The 27,702-nt window shown below is 29.3% G+C and overlaps 3 protein-coding genes across 3 annotated transcripts in view; 2 read left to right on the top strand and 1 right to left on the bottom strand.

Moving 5' to 3' along the window:
* Positions 1-82: 82 nt before the first annotated feature.
* LOC101514711 (uncharacterized) lies at positions 83-3,201 on the bottom strand. Its single transcript, XM_004485435.4, has 3 exons — positions 2,896-3,201; positions 1,699-2,270; positions 83-1,137 (listed from the first exon to the last, which is right to left on the bottom strand). The coding sequence occupies exons 1-3, from the start codon at positions 3,031-3,033 to the stop codon at positions 690-692; spliced, it is 1,158 nt and encodes a 385-aa protein (XP_004485492.1). The 5' UTR covers positions 3,034-3,201; the 3' UTR covers positions 83-689.
* Positions 3,202-13,782: 10,581 nt separating this feature from the next.
* LOC101515035 (probable receptor-like protein kinase At1g11050) lies at positions 13,783-16,339 on the top strand. The gene has a single exon (XM_004485436.4). The coding sequence runs from the start codon at positions 14,041-14,043 to the stop codon at positions 15,988-15,990; it is 1,950 nt and encodes a 649-aa protein (XP_004485493.1). The 5' UTR covers positions 13,783-14,040; the 3' UTR covers positions 15,991-16,339.
* Positions 16,340-17,492: 1,153 nt separating this feature from the next.
* The window catches only part of LOC101515358 (UDP-glucose:glycoprotein glucosyltransferase), a 23,112-nt gene continuing 12,902 nt past the window's right edge, over positions 17,493-27,702 (top strand). The window contains exons 1-19 of the mRNA XM_012712562.3: positions 17,493-17,808; positions 17,907-18,362; positions 18,959-19,112; positions 19,912-20,083; positions 20,678-20,751; positions 21,508-21,604; positions 21,706-21,818; positions 21,915-22,030; positions 23,248-23,305; positions 23,635-23,787; positions 23,889-23,987; positions 24,088-24,234; positions 24,329-24,397; positions 25,023-25,114; positions 25,551-25,713; positions 26,098-26,232; positions 26,312-26,411; positions 26,502-26,596; positions 26,707-26,819. Of these exons, the coding sequence (XP_012568016.1) occupies positions 17,663-17,808; positions 17,907-18,362; positions 18,959-19,112; positions 19,912-20,083; positions 20,678-20,751; positions 21,508-21,604; positions 21,706-21,818; positions 21,915-22,030; positions 23,248-23,305; positions 23,635-23,787; positions 23,889-23,987; positions 24,088-24,234; positions 24,329-24,397; positions 25,023-25,114; positions 25,551-25,713; positions 26,098-26,232; positions 26,312-26,411; positions 26,502-26,596; positions 26,707-26,819 (2,552 nt within the window). The 5' untranslated portion in view covers positions 17,493-17,662. The remainder of the gene's footprint in view (positions 17,809-17,906; positions 18,363-18,958; positions 19,113-19,911; positions 20,084-20,677; positions 20,752-21,507; positions 21,605-21,705; positions 21,819-21,914; positions 22,031-23,247; positions 23,306-23,634; positions 23,788-23,888; positions 23,988-24,087; positions 24,235-24,328; positions 24,398-25,022; positions 25,115-25,550; positions 25,714-26,097; positions 26,233-26,311; positions 26,412-26,501; positions 26,597-26,706; positions 26,820-27,702) is intronic.

The following is a 27,702-nucleotide window of genomic DNA, read 5'->3' on the forward strand; positions in this document are numbered from 1 at the left end:
AGAGGAAATGGGAGATGTGATGGAAAAGAAAAATAAAAAGAAAGGGAGAAAGAGTATAAAGAAAAATGAGAAATGAGGAAAATGGACATTTGCATGAGCTAATTACTAGCTGAAGCTGAAGTAACAGAGACTAGTTAGAAACTCTTGTTACATTTGTTGACCATTGTTTGAGATAGATAACTTGTATATTTGGAGAAATAATCTATCTCCTCAAATAATTGGATAGGTAAATTCTATGTCCTATATGAATCAGTAACCTAGTTGATAGTGCTAATAATGTTGAGTTGCATTCTGTAATCCCCACTTTTGCCTTGGATGGAGAAAACTGTGCTGAAAGGAGACACTGTAATTGAAACTATTATTGAAGACAACATATAGCTGTAACAGTGTTGGAAGTTCCTTTTCTTTTTTCATCAGCGCCCAACAGCACTTCATATGAAAGCTAAACCAATATCTTCATTCTTTCGGCGTAAAATGTGTCAGATTACTGATGTGCTTCAGTGAGTTTGCAGCCTGTTAGTTATTGATGTTCTTGGATAGAAGTGCAAAGCTGCATGAAGTTATCAGACCATGCATACATGATACCAGAAACTTTTTTGAACTGTTGGTAAAATATTTTCTGTCATCTATCATGTTAATTTGTAGCACATTAATGCATCTTCATACATACAATACAACTATGATCATTATTAGCAACAATCTTGTAGAATACTAACAGCTTCTTTCCTTTGTTCATCATTTAGTTCTGTGGGAAAATCAATGAGGAATTTGACATGTAGGTCACCTCTTGTACTGTTATTTTTAGGGTTTGGCATTCCTTGACCTTGAATAACCTTCTCAAATCCAGGGTATATGACAGTATTTTCAAATGATAAAGTCATCTTATCTCCTCCTAATAGAGGAATTGGTATGGAGCAGCCTGCAAGTGCATCTACTAGAGGAATCTCAACACCAATTTCCAAATCATTGCCATCTCTCATAAACAAAGGGTGTTTCTTTTCATCAATTAAAAATACTATATCAGTAGGGAGGTATCCAGGTTTCTCATCACCAACTCCTTCAAATGTAATCTTTGTTCCTTTTCTCCATCCTGGCTTCACTTCTATTTTTAATATTTCTTCCTCCTGGATAATCACCCTGTTGCAAAATTTAGTTAGTAATGTACTTCTAAGCACAAGTCGTTGCAAACAACATTGTGTTTTAAGAAAATGATATTTTGACACAAATTTGACAAAAATTTACAACAATTTAGATGGTTAACACAATTCAAATATGTGATTAATTACATTCATTAGATAATTAATGAATATAATAAGGTCTCGTTACTCATTAATCATCTAATGAACATAACTAACTATAATTTTGAACTTCATTAACCACGGTTTTCAGATGTTCAAATATACATGTTATTCATTAACCATTATTGTTCAAATATACATTGATTTTTAGGTGTTCAAACACACATAATATCCAATAAGCACAATTTGTGTTCAAATATATTCTGAAAATTGTAGTTATCAATGCTCAAAGTTGTGGTTAATTGGGTTCAGTGGATGGTTAATGAGTTGTGTCCTTGTTATATTCATTAACCCTCCACCGAACATAACTAACTATATCTTTGAAATTTTCTACACCCTATGTTGCATTGCATAGCATCATGTATGTCAATTACAGCAACCATAGCAACAGAAAACATACCCGGGGTGTTTGATAACATCTCTAGTAACTTTAATCTTTTTGACTGTTCCAAAGCATAACTCCTCAAGTGTGCAATGAAGCTTTTTCTGTACTTCTGGTGGTTTTCTTCTTACTGTTGTCTGTGAAAATATGATAGGTGTCGTAGATCTACGGCTGAGATTGCTTGACAGAGACACTGCATGTATATGTCCAGTTTCTCTTGAGCTTTTTATCACAAAATCATCTGTTGGAGATGTTGGAAAATTAGGCAATAGCTCAGGTTCAGAGATGTCCAATTTGCTTGTGTTTCTTGATAAAGAAGCTGCTGATGAACTACTCCTTCTGCTCACAATCCTTTTCAGTGATGATGCAGCAATTTCTGTTGCACTTTTTCTACTTGAACTTCTTGATAATGAGGTTGGTGTTGGTGTTGTGCATCTTCTGCTTCCATGTCTTGATAGTGGCCTTGTTCTTGGTGTTGGAGTTTTTGATCTTCTACTTTCACTTCTTGACATTAAATTAGTACTCCAAAAGTCTTCATCCACTCTTCTATTGTCATTAATGTGATCAAAACCTAAGGGTGTTGTTGGTTCCTGCATACATGCACCCAAGATCATCACTACAATATATCATAACATCATGCCAATGATTTAAAAACCTTCCATGCACAATTAAGATGAGAACTATATAAGAAAACTACTAGGAAAAGTTGAATTGCATGAAATTGATATCTTATTTTGTCATTTCTTAATTCTATTAATCACAATGAAATTTGACACAAAATTACCAATTGTGGTTGACACATATAGTTTAGTTAGACCTTCTGCTCACATATGTTGTAATTGAGGTTCAAGTATGAAATTCTGCAATTGGTATATTATACTAAATTATATTGTAAATACTCAACAAAGTTGATGGTTCTCTCTGACCTTGCATATGGTGTGTCTCTCCTAATAAGATTTGTTATAAAAAGTTGACAATTTTTTTTTGGTAATTCAATTTTCTCTAGTAAAATATTGCAGAATGTTTGTTAATTTACAAGAAATATTTATAATTTATTTATTTTATATTTTGATGAATGGTAAGATTTGTTACCTCAAAAGTAGGTAGCATTTTTCCATGGTGATTAATTATATATATGTTATTCCAAAATGAACATTTGAGAAATGAAGTTAAGGAGCATGCATGCAAATACATAATAATTATTAAGATCATTACCTCATGAGATTTCTTGTCATGTTGCCTTTTGGATACAAAAGATTTGTAAACCTTGCTAACATCTTTCAAAGATTTAGTTTTTGGAATCTTAAAGATGTTATGCAAATCCAATGTTGGGGAGCGTGGGTGGTCTCCCATATTGGATTGGAGAGAAAGAGGGGGGTGCCAAAATTAAATTAAAGGAAGAAAATAAGACAATGGGATTTTTTTCATTTTTCTGTTGACAATGAGAATGTTATAAGAGAGATGAGGAAGGTGAGAATATCCAGAGAAACAAAAGAGGTTGATGGAAACATAGGTGAAGAAACATTTGAACAGGTACATTAGTTGTGTTTTTCTTTCTTTCCATATTATGTGGTTTTTATCCTATATTTAGTAAAAACTACTTTTGCTAAATGAATGAACTTGTAACTATAAATTTTGTTACAACAAACCAATCATTTTAGTCTTATCTTCTGTTGACCGGTATGGAAATTTGGGGCTAATATAATTATCTCTCCAATAAATTGTAAGTTTTTTTAAAAAATAAATAAAAATTAGATCAAATTAGTTTTTATTTTTTATAAATATCCTATATATTTTTTTGATTTTTTTGTAATTTCTTTTTCAAACAATAGTCTCTCAAATGTTTATGGTCAACAATTTTGATCTATGTTTTTTTAGTCAATTGATGTGTATTATTTAAATTTTTGTGGAAATGTTTAAAATATTATAAGAATCTCATCTATAAAAATTTAAAAAATTTTAACAAAAGATGAATTATATTTAAAAGCTTAAAAAATCATATTTAATTTATCTCTAACTACAAAATTATAAATTTTTATAGGATGAATTTTTATAATGTTCTAAACATATAAAAAAATAATTCATTCAAAAAATACACATGAATTGATTAAAAAATATAGATCAAAATTATTAATAAAATATTTGAGAGATTATTATCTTTTTTTAAAATTAAAGAAACTAAAAATCAATGGATAAATATCCAAAATCGTCCTTCAAATTATCGCATTACGTGAATCTAGTCTCTCATCGCATTATTGTTTTTTCAAAATTATTTTTAAAATTGTACAATTTAATCAAATTCAAACATATAGAAAGTACTTATTTAAGTATGCATTCAAACTTCTCATAAAAAAAGAAGTTTCTTAACCAATTTAGGCAAATAGTTATTTAAATGTTTTTCCATAATAATTTATTCAGTCTCCAAGATCACCACCATACATATAAAGTTTATTCGAAAGCAAAAACAAAATTGGAAAAACAACCATTTATTCAAAACTATGGAGACGAGACAAACTTGAAGAATCTCCTTCAATGGTTTCCATGTGGAACACCATCATAGACTATAGCTGCAGGCATGCCTCCATTCATCAAATGTTTGTTGTAGTAAATTCCACATGCATTGCACAAAGTCTGCACACACAATATTTTAATTTTAACTTAGTAACACACATACAACATTATTTAATTAAAATGGACCGTCTAATTTCTTTTAACAATACTAATTACTAACATTCACCTTGGGTCCCAAAGGTCCAGTGCGCCACATTGGAGTTTTCCTTGTTCGACAATGAAAATTAGTACAAAATCTTAATGGATCAATCTGATGAACTTGTCCGCGACGACGATAGCGGCGACGACCGTGTCCCGATGTGAATCCACGGAGAGGGTCAAGAATAATCATGGCATGAATTCCAACCCGCCTCACATCAACTTCATCAGAAGCAGTTTTTGCAAGAAGATTTAGTGATGAAAAAGAAGCTTCATCATTCACTTCAAAATTGTTTGCATAGCTTATGTTCATGCCCTGTCCACAAATGTTGTTAGTTATTTTCTAATGTATTTGACTAACACAATCATTTTTCTTTATTTAATTGTTAAAATATGTTTTTAGATTAAAATTGGGGTAAAGAGAAGTTATTATATTAATTAATTAAAATAATACTGATGATTATTTTATAACTGAACGGATCTGAATTTTATTATTTGAAATTATAAAGTCAAAATCTTATTATAAATTTGACTTTTTCCGATAAAATCTTTCTTAATTTTATATAAAAGAATATTAATTAATTTCATATAGATGAAATTATTATTAGTTAATTAAAATAACATTAATAATTATTTATAATTATCTCTGATGAGATTTTAATCTATTGAGTATCTTACCACATAAGTGATACTTACCGTTAAATTTTTTTTCCTTCTTGAATTAAAATATTTTTTCTTTTTATGAATAAAATTTAGAATAGAGAGATGATATTTCAGTATAAAACATAGATAATTTAAATTTCATTAAACATTTAATAAGTTATTTACATTTACTTCCATCTAATTACACCAGCAGAGATCACTTTCTTATTTATATATAAAAGAACATTTAATTTGGTATATGTACTATATACTATATAGTATACTATGTAATATGTATGTGAAATGAGTTACTAAAGGACTTACTTGAGAAAGTTGTGGAGTAGCATTGTTCTGAATGAGTGATGAAAAGTGGTTTTCAGTACTTTCAACATCTGAGCTCAACTCCTCCTCCTCAAAGCATGGCATGTTTAGGTCGATGTCACGATACATTGAATTCACTTCTTGGTTCGAATCCATTGCAGCTGATTCCTGCTACCCTCAATTTTTTACATAGATTTAATTAATTATTTACTATAAAGAGTTAGAATTGAATAACAAATCCTTACCCTCATGCATGTTGGACCATGTAGAATAAGTACGAAATAGGACCAAATATGTATATCATTCAAAAAGGGGTCATGTGTGTGAGATTAACTATTTTAAAATTTTAAAGCACACATAATGATCATGTGTGTTATGATGGACTATGCAAAGAGATTCAAAGAACAAAGTACTAAAAATAAATAAAATAGAAATTCAAAGCATTTCAAAATATATTTGTTGTTTGAACGTAATTTTCAATATTATTATTTAGTTTCTTTTTAATTTTATTAATTGGTCCTTAAGGGGAGTTTTTGCTAATGTATATTATATTATATTTTTGATACATTTTGTCCTTATGTAATATATATTTTTTAAAATAAATTATAAATATTGTAATTCACGGGGGATGAATACTCGCTACATAAATTGTTCGCGTACATGAACCTTATAACAACTACTAAAAATGAAATTAGATCTTCGCCGTTAATCGTAAAGTCAAGTAAAACATTCTAGTCATAAAAATTATAAAATTGATAGGATGTTAAATGTTGAAAATTTAATAAATAAGGTAATTGAGTGTTAGATTTTTACCAAAAGAAAAATAAAACAAAATAAATTTCTATTAGATAAAAAATTTGATTCCGCCAAATGATCATTCTAGATCATACACCATACATGTACAATGAGTCAATGACAAAAATAAATTAAGAACTATAAAATGGATTTATAAATAATCAACAAATAGCTTTTTGGCAAAATAAAATATTAAAAAATAATTTTATTTTGTTTAAGGGGTGAATCTTGATTAGTGGTAAGAGACTAATCCATTTAAAGGTTAAATCTATCTCAACAAATAGAAAACCAACTATGTTTTCAGAGGGGAAATCAACTAGATGAGTTAGTCACAATAAAAAAAAAAAAATGATATAATTAAAAGACACAACACATCACCACACACACACACAAAAAAAAACACAACAAAATAAAACATATATATGGTAATTAAGAAAAAATGGTTGGCATGCACGCCGCATATATATGTATATATATTAAAGCATATATTTTAATTTTTTGATTAAGGGGGCGCACATATTTATAAACGGATAATTGTACAAAAATGCAAACTTATTGATCGATACATAAAAATATTGTCAAATTATGCATAGATGATCAATATCATCAATTATACAATGATGAAGTAGAACAGTTACTTCAGTAACAAAAAAAAAAAGATCAGTTACACAAACACAATTAACAATCCAACAATTGTGATCAATTAATATTTTATCTGTATAAAATATTATCAATTAGTGTAAATTATACAAACAGGTATAAGGGAATGATTGATGCAATTATGTCCGAATAATGCAAAGATTGTTAAGATGATGAACAATATACATTTTATATGTAAAAAACAAAAAAGCAAAAGATGATGAACACTATGATCACAATATCAAAACACATAAAAAATTTAATTCATTAGATTGAGATAAAAAGAAAACTTACTCTAGAGTAGATTGCAAATCAATCCTTTTCTTTGCCACAAAATGAGTGATATTTGTTTGAGACTGAGAAGGCATATTTATGGGGAGAAATGATGAAAATAAAAAACATATTGGAAATTTAGTTTTAGAAAATTATTATAAAAAAATTATTTATCATTAAAATAAGAACTCAAATCTATCATCAATTTATTTCTCTCAATAATTCATAACTAACTAAATTAAATACAACCAAATTTATTCATATTTTTACTGACTTTTTTACCCAATATTTTTTACGAGTTTAATAGCTATATTTTGATATTTCACACTTATTTATTGTAATTTACTATATTTTCACAATGTAAATATATTTCAAATTTTAATATTATAATATTACATAAAAAAAACATGTATTATTATAAATTAATAAAATTGTGAAATATGATTAAATATGTGTGAGTAAGTTTTATTTATATATTGTCAAAATAGTTGTTATAAACTTTATTATAGTATTGAAATAGTTTGACATATTTTCATTTAATATAGTGTTATCATAATATTTCAATTATAAGTTTACTGACTTAAAAATTTATAATTTCTTTTTAAATAATGCAATCGTAAATTAATATTATTATTAGTTAAAGTGACACTAATGATCATTTTACAACTATTTTAGAAAAAAATTAAATAATCCTTTAAGATTACAAAGACAAATTCATAGCATTAATCTAACAATTCATGAATGGTAATTCAATAAACTATTGAATGATATTAATATAACTTTGTATATATAATGTCAATGAAGTATTGATTTTATTTATTTATCTTATTTCATTAATTGAAACGATTAAACAAAACAATAGTCGAATTTCAAGGTCAAACAGAGAACAATTAATTTAGTGTTTTTAAATTCTTTTATAAAAATAATAGTTTCCAAATATGTTTAGGTATTAAATAAGTTAGAATATATATAAAGATACTCGTGCCGCACGTGTGAAGACATTTGCTAAAATATTCATGCACCATATATATATGTTGACTGTTGAAATGTTTTAAATTTTTTATATGAAATATTATTTCTATAATTTTAAGAAATGATTTAAAAATATATCAAAAATTTGTTTTATTTTAATAATATACTAGTAAAAAAATATTTGTATGCATCATTCTTAAGCTGTAGCTTAAATGACAAATATCGATATCGTTAAGTTGAGTTTTATCTAAATTTAAATTCAAAACCTCATAATTTTAAATTAATCATAGAGAAATCCGTTAGACCGTGGCACGTTAATTTATATATTAAGGTAGACAATATATAAAAAAAATTAAATATTAAAAAAAAACTATCAAAAATTATTGAAAGTACGGTATTCCTTTGAAGTTTTATGTACAATTTTTTCTCTCAATATAAGTGTTGTTTTCTAAACGTATTGTTCACTATTTCGTATATATTTTATTTAAGTTTTAACGAAAATATTATAATTTTATTTATTATAATAATATTTGTATAATAATATTAATATTAATAATGTATATGAGTAAAAAATTATTAATAATGTTTAAGTTATTAGTTAATATTGTAAAAAAATATTAATTTATATTGTTCAATATAATTATTTGGTTAAATAGATAGCCCATGTAATACAATGGCTATATTCAGAAGAAAATAAATAAATAAATAAATTATACATTGGAGAATAATTTTATTATTTAGAAATAAAACTTTACGCCAAATTAAAGTGCAAAATTTCATTTGAAAAAATCACACACTTTATGAAATATGTCTTTTTTTTTATTTTTATTTATCATCTCATGAAAAATTTATATGATCGTTTATGATGTTTTTTTTTCTTAATTAGATAGGGTCTTACAAGTAAAAACATAAGGGGTTCATAATAAAAATAAAATATAAATCAATCATAAAAAAGTAAAAATACATCATATAAATATTTTAGATCAAACATATTTTTATGCAGAAAATCATCATTGATGTTAAAGGGTAAATTTGATTTTATAAAACATACAAATGTTTTATTTATTTTTATTTTCCTAGACCTAATCAATTTTTATTTTCCTAGATCTAATCAATTTCTATTTTATAAGTATTAACAAAAACAATAATGATATAAATTGTGTATTTTATATAATAGTTCAATAACTTTTAAAATAATAGTTCAAAAAACCAAAATGTGTTAAAATAATAGTTCAATTTTTTGTAAGTATTCAAATAATAATTAACAGAAAAACACGATTTTATTTTGCATACAAAATAAGAACTATTCACTTATATACAATACAAGTAGATATTTATCTAAATAAATAATTTGTCCTTCACCACTATGATATAGTTTAAAGGATAAATTTTTCAATATTTAGCTTCATGTAATTTTCTAGAGAATTTTATATAAAATTAGAATTTAAAATTTGCAGATGTTTGAATTATCGTGTAAGATATGATGATCATAATAACAAATAAAAAAAATATCTTGAGTTGGATTAGTTTGAATGGTATAATTCTTTTTAAAAAATTATAAATTTATTTTTATTTATCTATGGATTATTTTATTCATAATATATACATATGTATATTGTCTGTATCAATTCAAGTAAATGAAATTGGTTAAAATAAAAAACAGCAAATTACCATAAATATATTATCACAAAAAATTACATATTTTTTACTCATAGTTTTTTTTGACATAAATATACTTTGTTTTCATGCAACAAAAATATAAATATAATTTGTTGTATACACTTACTCATGCAAATATATAATCATAACACTTACATATATTTTTCAAATTATAATTTACATATATATATATATATGTTTAAGTTAAAGTAGCACAAATAAAATAAAATGCTGATAGTTAGATAGGTATTAAATTCATCTGTAATTAATGTTGTACTAAATTAAACAAATTAGCAATGTTTTTCTTGACAATTTTTATTGGTAGTAAAACTTTCTCATTAGTTGGGGAAAAGACTAGAAAAACAAGATGAATATCTCTCTCTCTATATATATATATATATATATATATATATATTTATCAAGAGATTTTATGTTCATGTTCATACTATATTTTGATAGCAATTTTTTTTAGAGTCATTTGTCTTTTAAATCCTAACTTAATTGGTAATATCGATATTATTATTATGATGAATCCTAACTTAATCTTAAATAATTTCTAACTAATATTGGGATTGATTGGGAATTTAAAAAAAATAACTTTTATAGTATTTTATTTATTTGTTATAATATTTTAAAAATAAAGTTTCAAATCAAAAATTAATTTATATAATTTTTATTTTAAAATATGATTTTAAGTATTTCATCTATTTTCTATAAATTTTTTTAGATGATAAAATTTCAAAAAATAAATAAAACAAAAAACTATTTTGAGAAATTCTTCGTAAAAATAATTTTTGAAAGATACCTTCTTTAAAAAGATATAATTTTTATTATGTTAAAATATATAAATTATTAAATATCATTTTTTTTTAATTTATAACAAATGAATCTAAAAAACTTATACTATTTTTAAGTAAATTTTTATAAAAAAACATTTTTAAAAATATAAAATTAAAATCAATTTTTTGAAATTTTAAACAAACAAACCCATTAACTAATTTGACAAACTCCAAGTAACTTTAATCAACTTCTACAATGATATTTATCAACTTATATCTCAAATCAATATCTCTTCGTTTATATTTATAATAATAGTAAATACATTTTACTTAATTATGATAGTTTAATACAATTATTATCTTCATTTTGATTACTTTTCTTAATATTTATAAAATGCACAAATGTGTCAATCACCTTGCAATAGTGAAAGTATCTGTCAATAAAAAGAAAATTAGTACCAATAGGAAGAAAAAAAGGAAGGAACACCAAAAAATCCAAAACACATTGGAAAAGTCAAAGGGATTGTGTTTGACTGGAAGACAAAAGCATAGGATAGCAGTGAAGCATTGAAAAGAGTTTACACATTGTGTCGGCAAACGTTTACAAATACTAAAACTCTGTAAAGTTAATTAATTATAAGAAACTTTTGATTTTTTTTATTTATAAGAAAAAATCATAATTTTAAGATTTATTTATTGTTTAAATAATATCTTTATTTGATGGTTACATTTTAAATATAAGACTTGTCAATAAGTATGTTAAGATATTTATTAAATAATTAAAAAAATTAATTTTATGTTGAAAAAATAAAATTTAAACTCTAAAAATTTAAATATATAATTTCTATAATATATTTTTTTAATAATTTAACAAGTGCCTCAAACATATTTGTTAATATTTATCTTTAAATATTAATGAATATATTTATCATTTCATATTTTTTATGAGAGATATATTTATAAAATTATTCAAAATATGATAATAATAAATAAATTTATTTGTATCATATTTTTTAGTTTTTCTTCTTCCTGATTGTGGAGAGAGTAATTAATTGCAGAGTGGAATTCCACAATCCATTAATTACAAAGGTGCTTTTAGCTTTACTTTTTTGGACTGATCCATAAAAAAAACTTGACTTCACTTATTGACTACTTATGCTCATTTTAATTTTTCACCCTAAAAAGTATCTTTTGTGGCTTGACCTTCTTTGAAATTAAATTCAAATTGTGTGTTATTAATAAGTTTTTATTACTTCAATTATAAAATAGAATCTCCGGTGGATTATCATCTATGTCACTGTTACTTTTCAATCCAGATTTCACAAACTATCTCAATTTATTTTTGGTGTGTTTTTGATATTTTTTAGAATTTTTTTTAGTTGAAATTCAACGTGCCAATTTAGCTTTTGTCAAAAAACAAATGTCAATTTAGTTGAAATTCATTCCGCTTCCATTTTAAAGTTAATATATGCTCTTACGAAACACGTTAAATATTATAATTTAATATACAATTTTTAAGAAAAGAAAATCAAATCGTTAATATATTAATAAGTGTACAAATATACCTAAGATACATTATAGCATTTTTTGTAAATATATTAAATAAATCAATTAAATTTTTTATTTTGATGGAATTAGTTGTTTTTTATTTTATTTTATTATAACACTCTTAATATTATTAACTCGTTATACACAATTAAATTTTTTATTTTGATGGAATTAATTGTTTTTTATTTTATTTTATTATAACACTCTTAATATTATTAACTCATTATACATAATTTTTGTCTGCAATAAATATTTAAAGATATTATTTATAAAATAATAATAAATAATTATATTAAATTTTGAAAGCGATAAAAAAAAGAGAGCAAGTACAAGATAATGTAAAAGATATATTTTTAATATTAACAACATTTTAGTATAATTTTATTTAAATTCTATATTTTTTATTTTTTAAAATGAAAAATATTTTAATTAAATACATTAAAAATTGTATCTTTATAATTATAAGACATTTCATTTGTTGTACTACTTACATATAATTACTTTATATATTTAAACATATAAAAAAAATTATTTTTTAAAGACCAAAAGTTATAATTTTACAACACTTTGGACCCACCATATATATATAGAAATACATAATCACATATCAAAGTTTATGAAGATATGGACACAATGAAAATGAGAATAAATATCTTAGAAGTTATTTATGTTTAATCATGCATTATAGTATTGGAGTTTTGTTTGTACTAGTAATCCACGTTGTTATACTGTGTGTATTGTGCAATGTCCCAAAGTCAGAACACCTTTCTTGCTTTACCAAATACCAACAAATTTTGCAGCCGCCCACACTTCTCCGTTACAAAAGCGCGTGCATATATCACTGCCCTCTATCTATTTTTAATTATTATATTAAATTAAATTAAATGCTTATTCTCAACTCCATCATCCTCCAACTTGAACCAATATATTATATAACATCTCACGTTTCTTAGCTATCAAATAATGTGATTATAAATCAGAAAAAATAAATTGATTATGAGAACAAAAAGTTCACTCAAAGTGACCCACCAACAAAGTTTAGTCTTTACATTTCATTTACTTCATATTTTACATCTATAATAATATATTGAATATAATTTACATTTATTAATAGACTGTCACGAAATATTATTTATAAAAATATAATCATTTAAATTAAATTATTATTTATTTTAAATACCACATTTTTATAAATCTTATGTTAGAAATTTGTGAAATATTATAAATATCAATTAAATTATATTTATTAAAAATCACATATATTTATTATTTTAATTCATTATCCTATTATTTAAAACAAATAAATAATATAAAAAGTAAAAAAATAAATTAAAAACTCCAAATTATTATTAACTTTAATCACTACATCATTGATAAAGATCACCAATATTCCAATCCAAAATAACACCATGATTACATATGCTTATCCAAAAAAAAAATCATGATTATATATACAAACAAAAATAACCCAAGTTGATGTAGCGCGTGGTGTACACTGTCCTATGTTGAAAACTCAAATAGACAACAACCTAGACAGACACACACTCACACACGACACACCTAACCCAACTAGCAGCCAGAAAAATGAAAGCAAGCTTTTGACCAACTTGATTTCCTTCTCTTTTCTTATTTGGTCATACTCTAAAAAATTTAAAATAGAAATCAATATAAAGTTTTATGTAAAAAATAAAAAAATTAAATTTTAAAGAGTTAAAGTGATCACTTTCAATATACAATTTTTCATTTTTAATATCTTAAAAAGTTACTTTGTTAGCATTTGTCTTTCTTATTATCATCATCCATTATTCATCCATCTCCCTTTACCATACTTTCTTTCTCTAGATTTTCTTGATTCTTAATTTCTTTCCTCACTCACCCTTTTCTGTTTTGACTCATCAATCATCACCATCCACACTCATATTCATAAAAGTTTGAAACTTTCAAGAAAACTCAAAAAGAAAAAGAAAAAAAAATCCAACCTTGTGGTTGAGGAGTTGTTTTTTTAACACAACACAATCAAAGGATGAAGATTTTCATGATGATGTTTATGTTTCTATTAATGAACATGATGTGTTTGAAGGGTTATTCAACATCTCCTACCCTTTCTCCATCATCATCTATATGTCCTATGGATCTTAACTATGTTCTTAGAATCCATTGGAACTCATCAGCATGTCAAAATTTTGAGTCTTCATCATCCAAAAAAGAAGCAACTACAAGCACTTGTTGCATATCACTTTTATCCCTTTTTGGAATAGGATTTGCACAACACTTAAAAGCAACTTCAAGTTTCAATCTCCAAGACCTTCCAACTTCAATTTCATGCATGCAAGATTTTCAATCAAAGCTTAATTCTCTGTCACTCCCTAAAAACCTTACAAACTCTTGCTTTGACCCTCTTCAGTTTGTTATCTCACCTAATATATGTGCAGGCATTGAAACTGTTCATGATTGGAACGAGAAGCTTGGTCCAAACACACCTCTTAATTCTGCTTGTAAACCAGATCTCACTGATCTTTCTCAGTGTGATGTGTGTTTGGCTGCAGGGTTACAAGTTAAGCAGAAGCTTGTTGCTCTTGATGGTAACTCTTCTCGTTCATTGAACTGTTTCTACTTTACAATTCTTTATGCTGCTGGAATTGTGAATGAGTTTGGACCTGAAAGTAATGGTGCTGTTACTTGTGCTTTTAGTTTACCTGTTTATTCAGAAGTTGGTTCTGGTTCAAAGGGTCATCAGCGTCTTGTGTTTGGTTTAACAGGAGCTGGTGTTGCATTGTTTGTTATGTCTACTTTGTTGGGTTTATATGTTTGGTGTGATAGGAGGAGGAGAAAGCTTGAAACTTTTCAATTTGATTTTGATCCTGAGGAACAAGGGTCTAGGCGTAAGTTAAGGCCTAATACAGGGTCAATTTGGTACAAAATTGAGGAACTTGAGAAAGCTACTGATAAATTTTCAACTAAGAATTTTATTGGTAGAGGTGGGTTTGGTCTTGTTTTCAAGGGAACTTTGCCTGATGGATCTGTTGTTGCTGTTAAAAGGGTTTTGGAATCTGATTTTCAAGGGGATGTTGAGTTTTGTAATGAGGTTGAGATTATTAGTAATCTTAAGCACAGGAATTTGTTGCCTCTTAGAGGTTGTTGTGTGGTTGATGAGAATGATAAGAATTATGGTAATAGAGGGGAAAGTCAAAGATATCTTGTTTATGATTACATGCCAAATGGAAACTTGGAAGATCATCTTTTTGTGTCAAAGGATCCTCAAAAGGTTAATAAATCATTGACTTGGCCTCTTAGGAAGAATATAATTTTGGATGTGGCAAAAGGGTTGGTTTATTTGCACTATGGAGTTAAGCCTGCAATTTATCATAGGGATATAAAAGCCACTAATATATTACTTGATGAAGATATGAGAGCAAGAGTTGCTGATTTTGGACTTGCTAAACAAAGTAGGGAGGGTCAGTCTCATCTCACTACTAGAGTGGCCGGAACTCACGGATATTTAGCACCCGAATACGCGCTCTACGGTCAGCTGACTGAGAAGAGTGATGTATATAGCTTTGGCGTTGTTGTTTTGGAGATAATGTGTGGGAGGAAGGCGCTTGACTTGTCTTCATCGGGGTCACCGCGGGCGTTTCTGATCACCGATTGGGCTTGGTCATTGGTGAAATCGGGGAAAATTGACGAGGCTTTGGATGCATCTCTATTGAATGACGAAAACAATTCCAGTTCAAATCCTAAGAGCATAATGGAAAGGTTTTTGCTGGTTGGAATTTTGTGTTCTCATGTAATGGTTGCTTTGAGGCCAACAATTTCTGATGCTTTGAAGATGTTGGAAGGTGATATTGAAGTTCCTCAAATTCCTGATAGGCCTATGCCTCTTGGCCATCCTGCATTTTATAATGATGGCAACACTTTTAGCATATCTCCAGCGTTAAGCGGCCCGAAACTGCGCGCTGGAGACATGCTCAGGTAATTAATTAATAAGTTACCTTAGCATTGCCCGAGTCTAGTCGAATCGTCGTGTTGGTAACATGATGATGAGTTCTTTTGAGATTAATAAACATATGATGAGTATCTCAAATCTCAAGAGTACTGAAGCTAGCAATCACAACTGTGCCTCAAGAAATTCTATCAAGTGTTTTAATGTCAACCAGAAAGAAACTTATCTCTTTAGATCAGCTACCAGGAAGCAAGGTTCACTTGATATAATAGTTTAGGATATTAGAAAATGATGTTGTAAGAATGTTGCATTAATCACTTTTAGTTATTTTCTTGTAAAACAAGGCACAAATAAACCTGTATATATGGAAATGTTTAAGTGATGTTGGATTGCTTTTTCTCTTCCTCAGCAAAATCTATCCTGATTTATATAATGCTTGTTCTTAAGTTTTCATGTCTTGGAATTCCCCATAATTTGTGTACCAAGAGCATTGTGTACAAAGAAGTATTTCAAATATTCCAGTAGAATCTTCTTAGTAACTTATCGTAAAAAGTATATTGACTTTAAGGTTTCTTTCTAGATGTCTAGCTGACTCGTCAACCGAGCTTGTTCTTAATTAATTATGTTTGAACTTTGAAGTTGAGTGTCAAGTGGTGGTGAACTACACACATTCACTGAATATATACTTTTCAAGCCAACTAGTATTCTCCAAGGAATTAATTATTCATGTGCAACACCACTATTCTTCAATGACTTGTAAACTCAAGGTTCATAATTTCTTCAAAGAAGTCAACCATTGTGTGGAATTATTGAAGGCCCCTTTTCCTAGCCCTTTCAGGATTGTCGCTTTTGCTAGGATCCTAGGCTAGCCATGACATTAATTAGACATTTATATATTAAAATTATAGTAATGGAAAAAATTAGAGAGGACCATAACTCACTTTGTTGGTGTTGCACTTTCATGCGGACATGAATGATTGATATGTGTTAATAATGTAAAATATTTTACGTTGTCTATTACATGTAAAAAAAAATTACAATGACAATATATAACAATTAAACTCATATAATTATAACTATCAATACCAATGAAAAGAAAGTGATTTATTTATTATTGAACAAAATTAAATTGAGTAAACAACTATTTTAATCACGACTATAAATATATTTACTTTTCAAATAAATATGTGTTTGTCATGATAGTCATTAAATGTATTAAAATTATAAAACCGAACATAAATATGTATTTGTTAGTCATTTTAGTATTAAATTATGTATTTAATTCTCAAACCAATATTTCATTAGTGAAATTAGTCCATAAAATTATAACAAATTTTACTTAAATGAAAACCCTTGTATTAACTTATATTGGGCCGAATTTGAATCACGTAGGGTTTCATTGACGATTCCCAGAAGAAGCCCATTTGGGGTGGAAGAAGAGAAGTTCCTCCAGGTGTGGTGTGTGTCCCACTTACCCATCCACGCAGAACCAATAAGTATAGAGCAGCATGTCACAACATTGATGACGTGGCCAAATTACTATCAATTTCATTTTTCCGTTCCTCTGAATTCAACAACAAGACCTGATCAGTGAGTTAATGACCAAACCACCCCACACACACACACACATCAGTGTAGAGAAGACTTACCAATACATCTGATCCACCATTGTAAATGTAATGGCATGATACCCTAAACTAATCAAATGGGGTATAGATCTGCACGTTCTTCTCTTCTTCTTCTCTTCGTACTCTTTTTCGTCTCAACTCTCGCCGACACTCGTAGCCCCAAAAATGTCCAAACCGCCCTTCGCGCTAAATGGTCCGGTACTCCTCTTCTCTTAGAAGCCGGGTACGTCCTCGTTTTTTATTTTTCTTTTAATATATACTATTATCAATTTCTATTTATTATAACTAATATGATTTCATTTTCATTTTGCCTCCAATCAGCGAATTATTATCTAAACATCAACAAAACCTTTACTGGAACTTCATTGATATTTGGCTTAATGCTAATTCCAATGCTGATTCTCAAACTCAAACTCAAACTCAAACTCACACAGCTAAGTTTTGTGCTAAGCAAATATTAGAGCATGGTCGTTCACTATTAAACGAACCATTGGCATCGTTGTTTGAATTCTCTCTTATTCTCAGATCAGCATCACCTACTCTTCTGCTTTATCGTCAATTGGCTCATGATTCTCTTTCATCATTTCCACTTACACATCACGATCATGAAATCTTCGAAACACTTAACAACAACACTCAATTAGACCCTCTTCGTGTTGGTGTTAGCCTTCAAAGCCCTGGTGGAAAGTGTTGTTGGGTTGATACCGGTGAACACTTGTTTTTCCATGTCTCTGAATTGCTCTCTTGGCTTCAAAATCATCCTCTTCATTCTCAACTGTGAGTACACTACTGCTATCTTTTTTATGTTTCTTATTGTTGTATTTCAAGATTTATTAGATAAGTAGTTAGTTAGTTGATGATTTTCTTCTTATTCTTTCATTAGTTAGTTATAAGTTAGTTTTACTTCTGTTATAGTTTGTTATGGATGGTAGAAACTCGGCTTAGGTGGTTTAGGCATGTCGAGAGGAGACTTGTAGGTTCTGTAGTAAGAAGAGTAGATCAAATGAATGGTAGTCAAATCGTTAGAGGTATGGGAATGTCTAGAAAAACTATAAGAGAAACTATTGGGAAATACCTAAAGATTAATGAGCTGAAAAGAGATATGCTATGTGATACAATGTTATGGTGTCGCTTGATCTATGCAGCCGACCCTACTTAGTGGGCTAACGCTTGGTTGTTGTTGTTGTATAGTTTGTTAAAGGATATTGGAAGTTATTCATCCTATATATAAATCTCCCTTTGTAATCTTTTGTTTAATCAATGAATGCGGTTATTTAGAAATATTCCCTTTTTACTCATTCAATAGTAAGATTGTTCTTAATGGTTGTGAGCTGCATAAGTTCCATCTAAGGTTTTAAGTTTTTTGTCATCAGGGTGGACGATTCGTTTCAGAGTCCTCCAGTGTTTGATTTTGATCATGTTTATTTTGGTTCAACTACTGGAAGTCCAGTTGCTATCCTTTATGGTGCTCTTGGGACCCAGTGCTTTCAGGAGTTTCATAATGTTCTTGTTGGAGCTGCTAAACAGGTAAATTCCTTGACTGTTTTTATGCTTTTGGTACTAAGGGAATGTTACATGCTTTCATCTAAAATGCCTTGTAGCTTAAGGAAAATTATATTGATGCTTCATCAACCATCACACTGAACTCGCCTCCGAGATGTTCCTTAGAATCAAACCATACAAACAATAATTTTTTTCTTGATTAAAGTTAAGGAGACTACTGTGATGGAGGAAGGAGATGGTGTAAGAAACCGATAAAATAATGTAAATGATGTAAACTGCATGCGAGTTATGAGATACATCTTGTGTGTTTTATGACAATTTTAGATTCTGTTTTCTGATATCATATATTGTTTCAAGTCAAGTTGAGGTTATCGAGTTGTTTCTATAGCTTTATGCACCGGTTTCAACATTTTTTATGGATATGGTTATAGGTATGATATGCTTGTATGAGAGTCATGAAGTTGTACAAATAGGGATGTGTAACATTATCTGTATATTAATTTTTAAGATTGGAAAACTCTGAGAAAATTCCAAAAGGCACTCTTGGTAAAATTATTCAAAATGAAGGAAAATTTGCCCCTCCTTCTAGGACTCTATTTTTTATTGTCTTTTAAAAAAGAAATAGAACAACTTGATCAACATGGAGTGAAGATAATTATAATTACAAGTTATCTTATATTGGTGTCAGTTACTACTCTTAAGTGCTTCTTATCTGATTCATTCATGGTAGAGCTCATTTATTTTGAATTATCCCACAGAAAATCTTGTAATGATTATATGTGTTTCCCTCACAAATATTGATATGCTGTTTGAATATTTTTAGGGAAAAGTTAAGTATGTCTTGAGACCGGTGTTGCCAGCTGGATGCGAAGCACATATTGGCCACTGTGGCTCTGTTGGTGTGAGCGAGTCAGTAAACTTGGGTGGTTATGGCGTGGAACTTGCTTTAAAGAATATGGAATATAAGGCCATGGATGATAGTACAATTAAAAAAGGTTCGAATGATTGTTATGCTTTTTAAAATGCAGACTACTACATAAGGTTTTATATTTTGAATGTTGAAGCAATTTTGTTATAGGTCGGCAATAGTTAATGATAATTGCTTCATTCTCCTTTTCATTGTTTAACTTCAGTCATATTTTTTGAAGTGCCACTTCTAGAGAAACTATGCAGTATTATTTCTTTCAGTAAATGTGTGTATATTAATATTAGCTCAATGTTTGCAATATGCATTACTATTTTTAGAATTTGATCATTTAGTTACTTAATCAGTTAATCTCCTTTCATGAAAATTCTCTTTCTCCAGCCTTTACTTTTCCTTTTCACCTAATTTTGTAGGGTAATATGTGCTATTTCTGATTTTCTACTACTTCTGTTATGACCTTGGTTTACAAGTTCGGAAGCTATTGATTTGGAAACAGATAGTTTAAAAGAAACTTTTTCCCTTTTTTAATTAATTTTGGGTAAAAATTTATTGACTTTTTAAACCACAGTTCATTCAAAAAATAGTCAAGAATTTTGTTTAATTGCAAGCATAGGTTACATGTAATTGTGAATAACTCCCTTATTAATACGGTTGTGGGTTACAGGTGTGACTTTGGAGGATCCCCGCACAGAAGATCTTAGCCAAGAAGTTAGAGGATTTATATTCTCTAAAATTCTGGTTTGTTCAATCTCACCTATATTTGTTTTTCATCTTACACACGAAAAAGAAACTTGACATTTGTAGCCATTTTTAATTAGGTTAGGTTATTGTATCAAATTAAATTAGAATTAGGAGTATGAAGGTACCCAGTTTTTATTATATGATTTAGTTTGGCATCCAGGAAAAGTAGATTTTAACTTTTATATGCTTTTGTTTTTTTAGGAATAAACGGCAATTTTTAGTAAAAAAAATATCAGAGGAAAAACCCCAGTACATTAGATGTTTATTTGTAGCCTTTGAAGAGCCCAAACTAAATGAGAAATAAAGAAAACGAAAAAAAGATAATATAAAAACAGAAATAGAACATATAGGAAAACTTGACAACTGCACCATACCAGAGATTGGAGAATTAATTGGTAAAGGGCCATGTATTAGTTTATTTTTCTGTAAACTATGATGTCAACTATTCAGCTTGAATTTGAGACTAGAGATTGTTCACATACATGCTAATAGTCTCTTACCATTCCTTTTCCTGAATACAGCTTTACATTCAAGATATCACTATTGCGGGTTCCTCTCAATTATTATACATATATTTATATAGGCTTCTTATTATGTGTGCATAATGTCAGTTTGGCTCTATATATTTGACTATGTCATACTACTTTTTGAATCTATCTGTTTGATATCAATGGACTGGCATCCATAATATATTTGAAGTTTTGTTGTTTGCATTTACTAGATTAATACCTGAGATAATCTTTTCAATTGCAGGATCGTAAACCTGAGTTAACATCTGAGATCATGGCTTTCAGGGATTATCTACTATCAGCCACAGTATCAGATACACTTGATGTTTGGGAACTGAAGGGTATTGGAAATACTTCCTATTTATAGGCATTGATTATTTATTTCCATTTTAGCTGGATTTAAGAACTGTGCTGTAATATATATATTTTTTATTGACAACAGATCTAGGACATCAAACTGTACAGAGAATAGTCCAGGCTTCTGATCCTCTGCAGTCAATGCAGGACATTAATCAAAATTTCCCTAGCATAGTTTCTTATTTGTCTCGCATGAAGGTAAATAATCTTGTTATATTTGTTGGATGTTCAGATATTAAGCTTCTTTCTCCAAAACTATTGACTAATATCTTTTGGAACTGTGATGCACGGCAGCTTGATGATTCGGTTCGAGATGAAATAATTGCAAACCAGCGGATGCTCCCACCTGGCAAGTCCTTAATGGCTATCAATGGTGCTTTAGTCAATGTCGAAGATATTGACCTTTATATGTAATTTTTTTCCTCCTGCTGATATTGTTTACATTATGATGATGAAATATTGTGTTCTCTATATATTATGTTTGCACTTGTTGTGTTGCTCGAGCTTACTGTTGCTCTATCAACTCTAGCATATGAAGCAATTGCTATTGCATCTTGATGGTTCTTTGATATGAACAAAAAGGTCAGAAGATTTATATGAAGGTAGTGTTGTCAAGTATCCGACATGGCACTATGGCATGGCGGATTTTGTTCCAGACACCATAGTCCAGTTTGAAGCTATGGGTTTTAGATAAAGTTAGAAGAAGAATTATGATTATGGCGTATGATATAATAAATTTGATAGTTTATAGTATCTTGATACAAAAAACTAAACACTAAAACATTTACTCCGATTCACAAGACTGCCAATCCAAGATAAATGGGGAAATCAGGAAAGACATCATGATAATAATTAAGTAATATGACAACTAATCCTAGAATATATTCTAAGATTAGAAATCGATACTGGGAGATAAACTAAGATACTCTAACATGATTTCAAACATATTATAAGATATTTCATATATTCTTACACTATCCTTCAAGCTAAGGCTTACTAATCTTTAGCTTGCTATAAGAAAACAATGCATTTCTTTTCTATTATTTCCACATCCAATGACAATTGGAAATTTCTAGTTGACTGCAATCATGGACAATGGCAATTGGAAATTTCAATTATTTCCATGTCCACTAAAATTCTGTCTTGGCATTTGGAGTTCATTATAGTTAATCATGTTAAGTTTAGTATTTATCATGAATCAACAATCCCAAAGTATAAGTTGTTAGCTGAAGGCACGTGAGTGGTTTTTCATTGACATCTCGAACATTTTCCCTCATGCAAGTGCCAAAGGCTTGAAGCATATACATTGTACCAGCATTTTTGCACTGCAATTCAACTTTTAATTAAAGGATGTCAACACAATGATTGAACTCTAGACCACTTGGTCATGGAGGCTATATTATCATGTCTTGACCAATTATTTTAAAGCTTCAGCTGTTAGGTGAAGACACACAGATGCTTTTATGTTCACCTCTCTAATAACATTAATATACATTACTTTCTGGATGATTTGTAGTTGCTGGTTGTGTAATTGAGGTTTTCTGTAGTTTTTTAAAACTCGCATGCATGTCATAAATTAAATGAAATTTTTCAAAGTTGCAGTATTTTACTCTTTATATTTTATTAGGTTGATTGACTTGGTTCATCAGGATCTGTTGTTGGCTGATCAGTTCTCAAAATTGAAGGTGAATGTCATCTAATCTTAATTTTTAGCATATTTTTAGCACTGGACTAGTTTCTTGTTAACATGTTCATGTATGCAATCAAATGCACAGGAATCTATATGGTTATACACAATACGAAAACCGGAAGTATATGTTGTCATGTATCAATTAATAATAGTTGCCTAAGAAAAGTTGGAAGACAAAATGGCAGATAAATGATATTGCTTTGGTGTCACATCGATATCTTCCCATTTTCTATGAAACTCACTTTTGCATATGTTTTGGCACTTAATTGATGCCTTGCTATATATGTATATGGACTGTAGTATTGATGTTCCCAGTAATTACAGATTCCTCGTAGCACGGTTCGTAAACTGCTGTCAACTTTACCTCCGCCAGAGTCTGATATGTTTCGTGTTGATTTTCGTTCCACTCATGTTCATTATCTGAACAACTTGGAAGAAGATGCCAAGTACAAATGGTGGAGGACCAATCTAAATGAGGTCAACTACTACATGATTCTTGAATCGGACAAGAATATAATTTTCAAATATTCATGTTTTAAGTTTTCATCTGAACGTAGTCTATTTTGTATTTTGTTTAGATCTTGATGCCAGTCTTCCCTGGTCAGCTACGTCAAATCCGTAAAAATCTTTTCCATGCTGTTTTTGTTCTTGATCCAGCAACCAGTTGCAGTCTTGAGGCAAGTTTATTCCCCAAGATTAACATTTTCACACTGTTCTTTGTATGTATTTCTGAGTGAAATCTCTCATTGCATAGCTTATTGTTTTAAAATCTTGCAGTCCATTGATATGATCATATCATTGTATGAGAATACATTTCCTGTGAGATTTGGGATTGTACTTTATTCTTCAAAGTACATCAGGCAGTTAGAGGACCATTCTGCCAAAGAGGATGGAGATAAATTTGAGGATGACTTATCTAATATGGTAATTTTCACCTTAAAGTTGAGGAATACACACATTTTCATAGGATAGTTTGCTGGCAAGATTGTGATACTGTTTTTGTCATTTTACTTTTCAGATTATACGTCTCTTCAGCTATATCAAGGGGAACTATGGTATTGAAATGGCTTTCAAGTTTTTAAGCAATGTATGTAATTTTTTCCAGTATAAGCTATCTTCTGTTCATGGTGTTTCTACCACCTTGTTGTACTGCTGCTTTTATTTAGATTAAAAAACCAAAAATTATACACAAGATCAACATTACTGAAATCCAGAAGAATACATATCGAGAGAAAACTGACAGATCCACTTACATATTCTTCTGTCTATTTTGAAAGTACTGCTACAAGTTCAACTTCTGAATCTGTCTATTTTCCTGTTTTGTTTCACTAATGATTCACACTTAATTTTTCTTTTCCTTGCCTGTAACGTATAACTGCAATATTTTTCTAGATAATCACCAACTGCAATATTTTTCTACATAATCACTAACTTATGAATTCAAGGGTTTATTACAAATGAAGCCATGAACCTAGTTTGAAAGAGGATTTGCAGACTCCTAATCCCTACCCTGTTAAGAGAGAAAACAAGAAAAAGCCTCATTTATTTTTATTATATGCACTGCCCTATTTTGCCTGGAAGGTTACAACTTAACGTGTTGTTTCTTATTTGGATAAAAGTTAATAATGATATAGTCGTACCATGGATAATCTTTTTGTGAACACATGTTGACATTGCTCCAAGTCATATTAAACTATCTACATGTTTTATAGGTTAACAAATTACGCATTGAATCAGATGATCATGTAGATGATGCTCAACTTGAACAGCACCACGTTGAATCAGCATTTGTGGAAACAATATTGTGAGTCTTTTGGATTTTTTGTGTCAACTAGTTTGGACTTTCTCTAATATGACGCTTCTCTTTTTTCTCAATAACATAGCATTATGTGTTTTTATTTGTCAATTATTTAAAGATATGGATGATAGGCAGATGAGACTTCCTATTTGGAGGGTGTATACAGTAGGGAAATAGGAGGGAAACAGGGAATGAGACCCCTGTATAATTTTAACAGGTGTAACTGTTAACTAACTGCATTTAGTTAGTTAACTGTAGGGTGGGAATTATAAAAGGGGGCAGGGAGGTATATTGGGCATCGAATTAGATCAATGTTGTGTAGAGTACAGGTCTCTCAACACCTGAAATTCATTTTACAGTCATTCAGTAAAGATTTCTTCTTTCTTCTTTTTTTCTGATCTAGTTCTTTCAATGGATTAAATATTCTCACTATTTTCTGTAGACCAAAGGTAAAATCCCCTCCTCAAGAGATATTATTAAAGCTGGAGAAGGATCCAGAGTTGAAGGAATTGTCACAAGAAAGCTCCAAGCTTGTATTTAAGCTTGGTTTGTCTAAGATTAAATGTCCTCTATTGATGAATGGGCTTGTTATTGATCCCAATGAGGTAATGAGTAATGACTTTTTGAATGTTTTCCCATACCTCATCTTATTTCCAAAAGAACTAGGTTTAAAACCTTTCTGCAGTTGTGCTCTTTTTATTTCCATTGGTATTGGGGTGTACCTATGTTTGCAATATTTTATGCTTTCCTAAGTAGCTGGTCTAAGAATCGTCTTCTTTGTTAATGAATGCATTTTTCCTAAATATGCTCCTTGTTTAATAGCCAATCGTTAACCACTTTCACATTACTATATAATGTACACCCTGAACTGTGGTGGATCAGAATTCATTTTAGTACTGTGCTTGATGTCTTGTTTAACTTTCAACCCACTTTATGTGCTCAATTTTAGTTATTACTCTAATCAGTATATTTGCAATTGATTTTACCAGGAGGCTCTACTAAATGCCTTGAATGATGAGACCCAGAGAATACAGGAGCAAGTGTATTATGGACAGATAAAATCGGACACGGATGTATTGGCCAAGTTCCTATCCGAAGCTGGTATTCAACGCTACAATCCTCGGGTATAATATTTAAAAATTTATAATTTCTGATAAACTTGTATAATGTGTTGTGTGACTAACCAATTTCTGATTGATGTAGATTATTTCTGATAACAAACCAAGGTTCATATCTCTTTCAACGTTCACTTTTGGAGAGGCATCTATACTGAACGACATTAATTACTTGCATTCACCTGGAAGTAAGTTGTTGATATGTTGGAATAAATAAATTGGTTTATTCCTACACATTGGTATTTTGTCTTATCATTTGGTGTTTTTATCCAACACAGCAATGGATGATTTGAAGCCCGTGACACATCTTCTTGCTGTTGACATCACTTCGGGGAGTGGGTTGAAATTACTTCGCCAAGGCTTAAATTATCTGGTTAATACTGATTTGCATTTCTGTTGAATATTCTTCTTCCTTTTTCTGATTCCTGTCGTGAGTTGGAGTGTTGGACCAATGCTGCTCTTTATTTGCACATTATGCTACAGATAGAAGGGTCCAATGATGCTCGTGTAGGTCTTCTGTTTAGTGGCAATCAAAGTACAGACTTGTTTAGCCTCCTTTTTGTGAAGGTTTTTGAAGTTACTACATCCTCATATAGGTTTGTCTTTTTATTATTAAGTTGACTTTAAATAATAGATTCATTGTTTTGATTCTGCAGTGTTATGCATTTCTTTTCAAAGTTTATCTTGAATATAAAGAGTATTGAGAGACATATTGTGAATAATCCGTGTGTTTCAACTACACAACGGAATTTCTTTATATAGACAAAGGGTATTAAACAACCCTAATTTACAGTAATACTAACGGGCCAGAATACTCACAGCCCATCTAATATAATATAATATTTAGCACTCCCCCTCAAGTTGGAGCATATAAATCAAATGCACCTAGCTTGTTACATATATAACTAATTCTAGGACCTCGCAATGCCTTTGTAAACACATATGCTAACTGATCATTGGAATTGACAAAGCTAGTGATGATGTCACCCGATTCGATCTTTTCTCTAACAAAATGGCAGTCAATCTCAATATGCTTGGTCTTCTCATGAAAAACAGGATTTGAGGCAATGTGCAATGCAGTTTGATTATCACATATTAGTGTCATTGTGCTGGCCTCTTCAAATTGAAGTTCTTTCAGTAACTGTTTCAACCAAATGAGTTCACATGTTACTAGTGCCATAGCCCTGTATTCTGCCTCAACGCTGGATCTTGCAACAACATTTTGTTTCTTACTCTTCCAAGATATTAAATTTCCTCCAACAAGTACACAATACCCGAAAATTGATCGTCTATCTATGGGTGAGCCTGCCCAATCGGCATCTGAGTAGCCAATTATTTGAGTATGTCCTTTATCTTCATAAATGAGACCTTTTCCAGGTGCACTTTTGATGTATTTAAGAATCTGGATTACAACATCCATATGTTCTTGGCAAGGAGAATTTAAGAACTGACTTACCACACTGACAACAAAGGAAATGT

This window comes from Cicer arietinum, chromosome 1 (assembly GCF_000331145.2).
Source record: "Cicer arietinum cultivar CDC Frontier isolate Library 1 chromosome 1, Cicar.CDCFrontier_v2.0, whole genome shotgun sequence".
NCBI classification, from domain to species: Eukaryota; Viridiplantae; Streptophyta; class Magnoliopsida; order Fabales; family Fabaceae; genus Cicer; species Cicer arietinum.

Bases quoted from the DNA above. Each gene is read 5' to 3' on its own strand.
- LOC101514711 (XM_004485435.4), bottom strand. From the start codon at position 3,033: ATGGGAGACCACCCACGCTCCCCAACATTGGATTTGCATAACATCTTT. The intron at 2,271-2,895 runs GTAATGATCTTA...GCATGTATGCAG, and splicing joins ATGACAAGAAATCTCATGAG to GAACCAACAACACCCTTAGG. The intron at 1,138-1,698 runs GTATGTTTTCTG...ATTTTGCAACAG, and splicing joins GATGTTATCAAACACCCCGG to GGTGATTATCCAGGAGGAAG.
- LOC101515035 (XM_004485436.4), top strand. From the start codon at position 14,041: ATGAAGATTTTCATGATGATGTTTATGTTTCTATTAATGAACATGATG.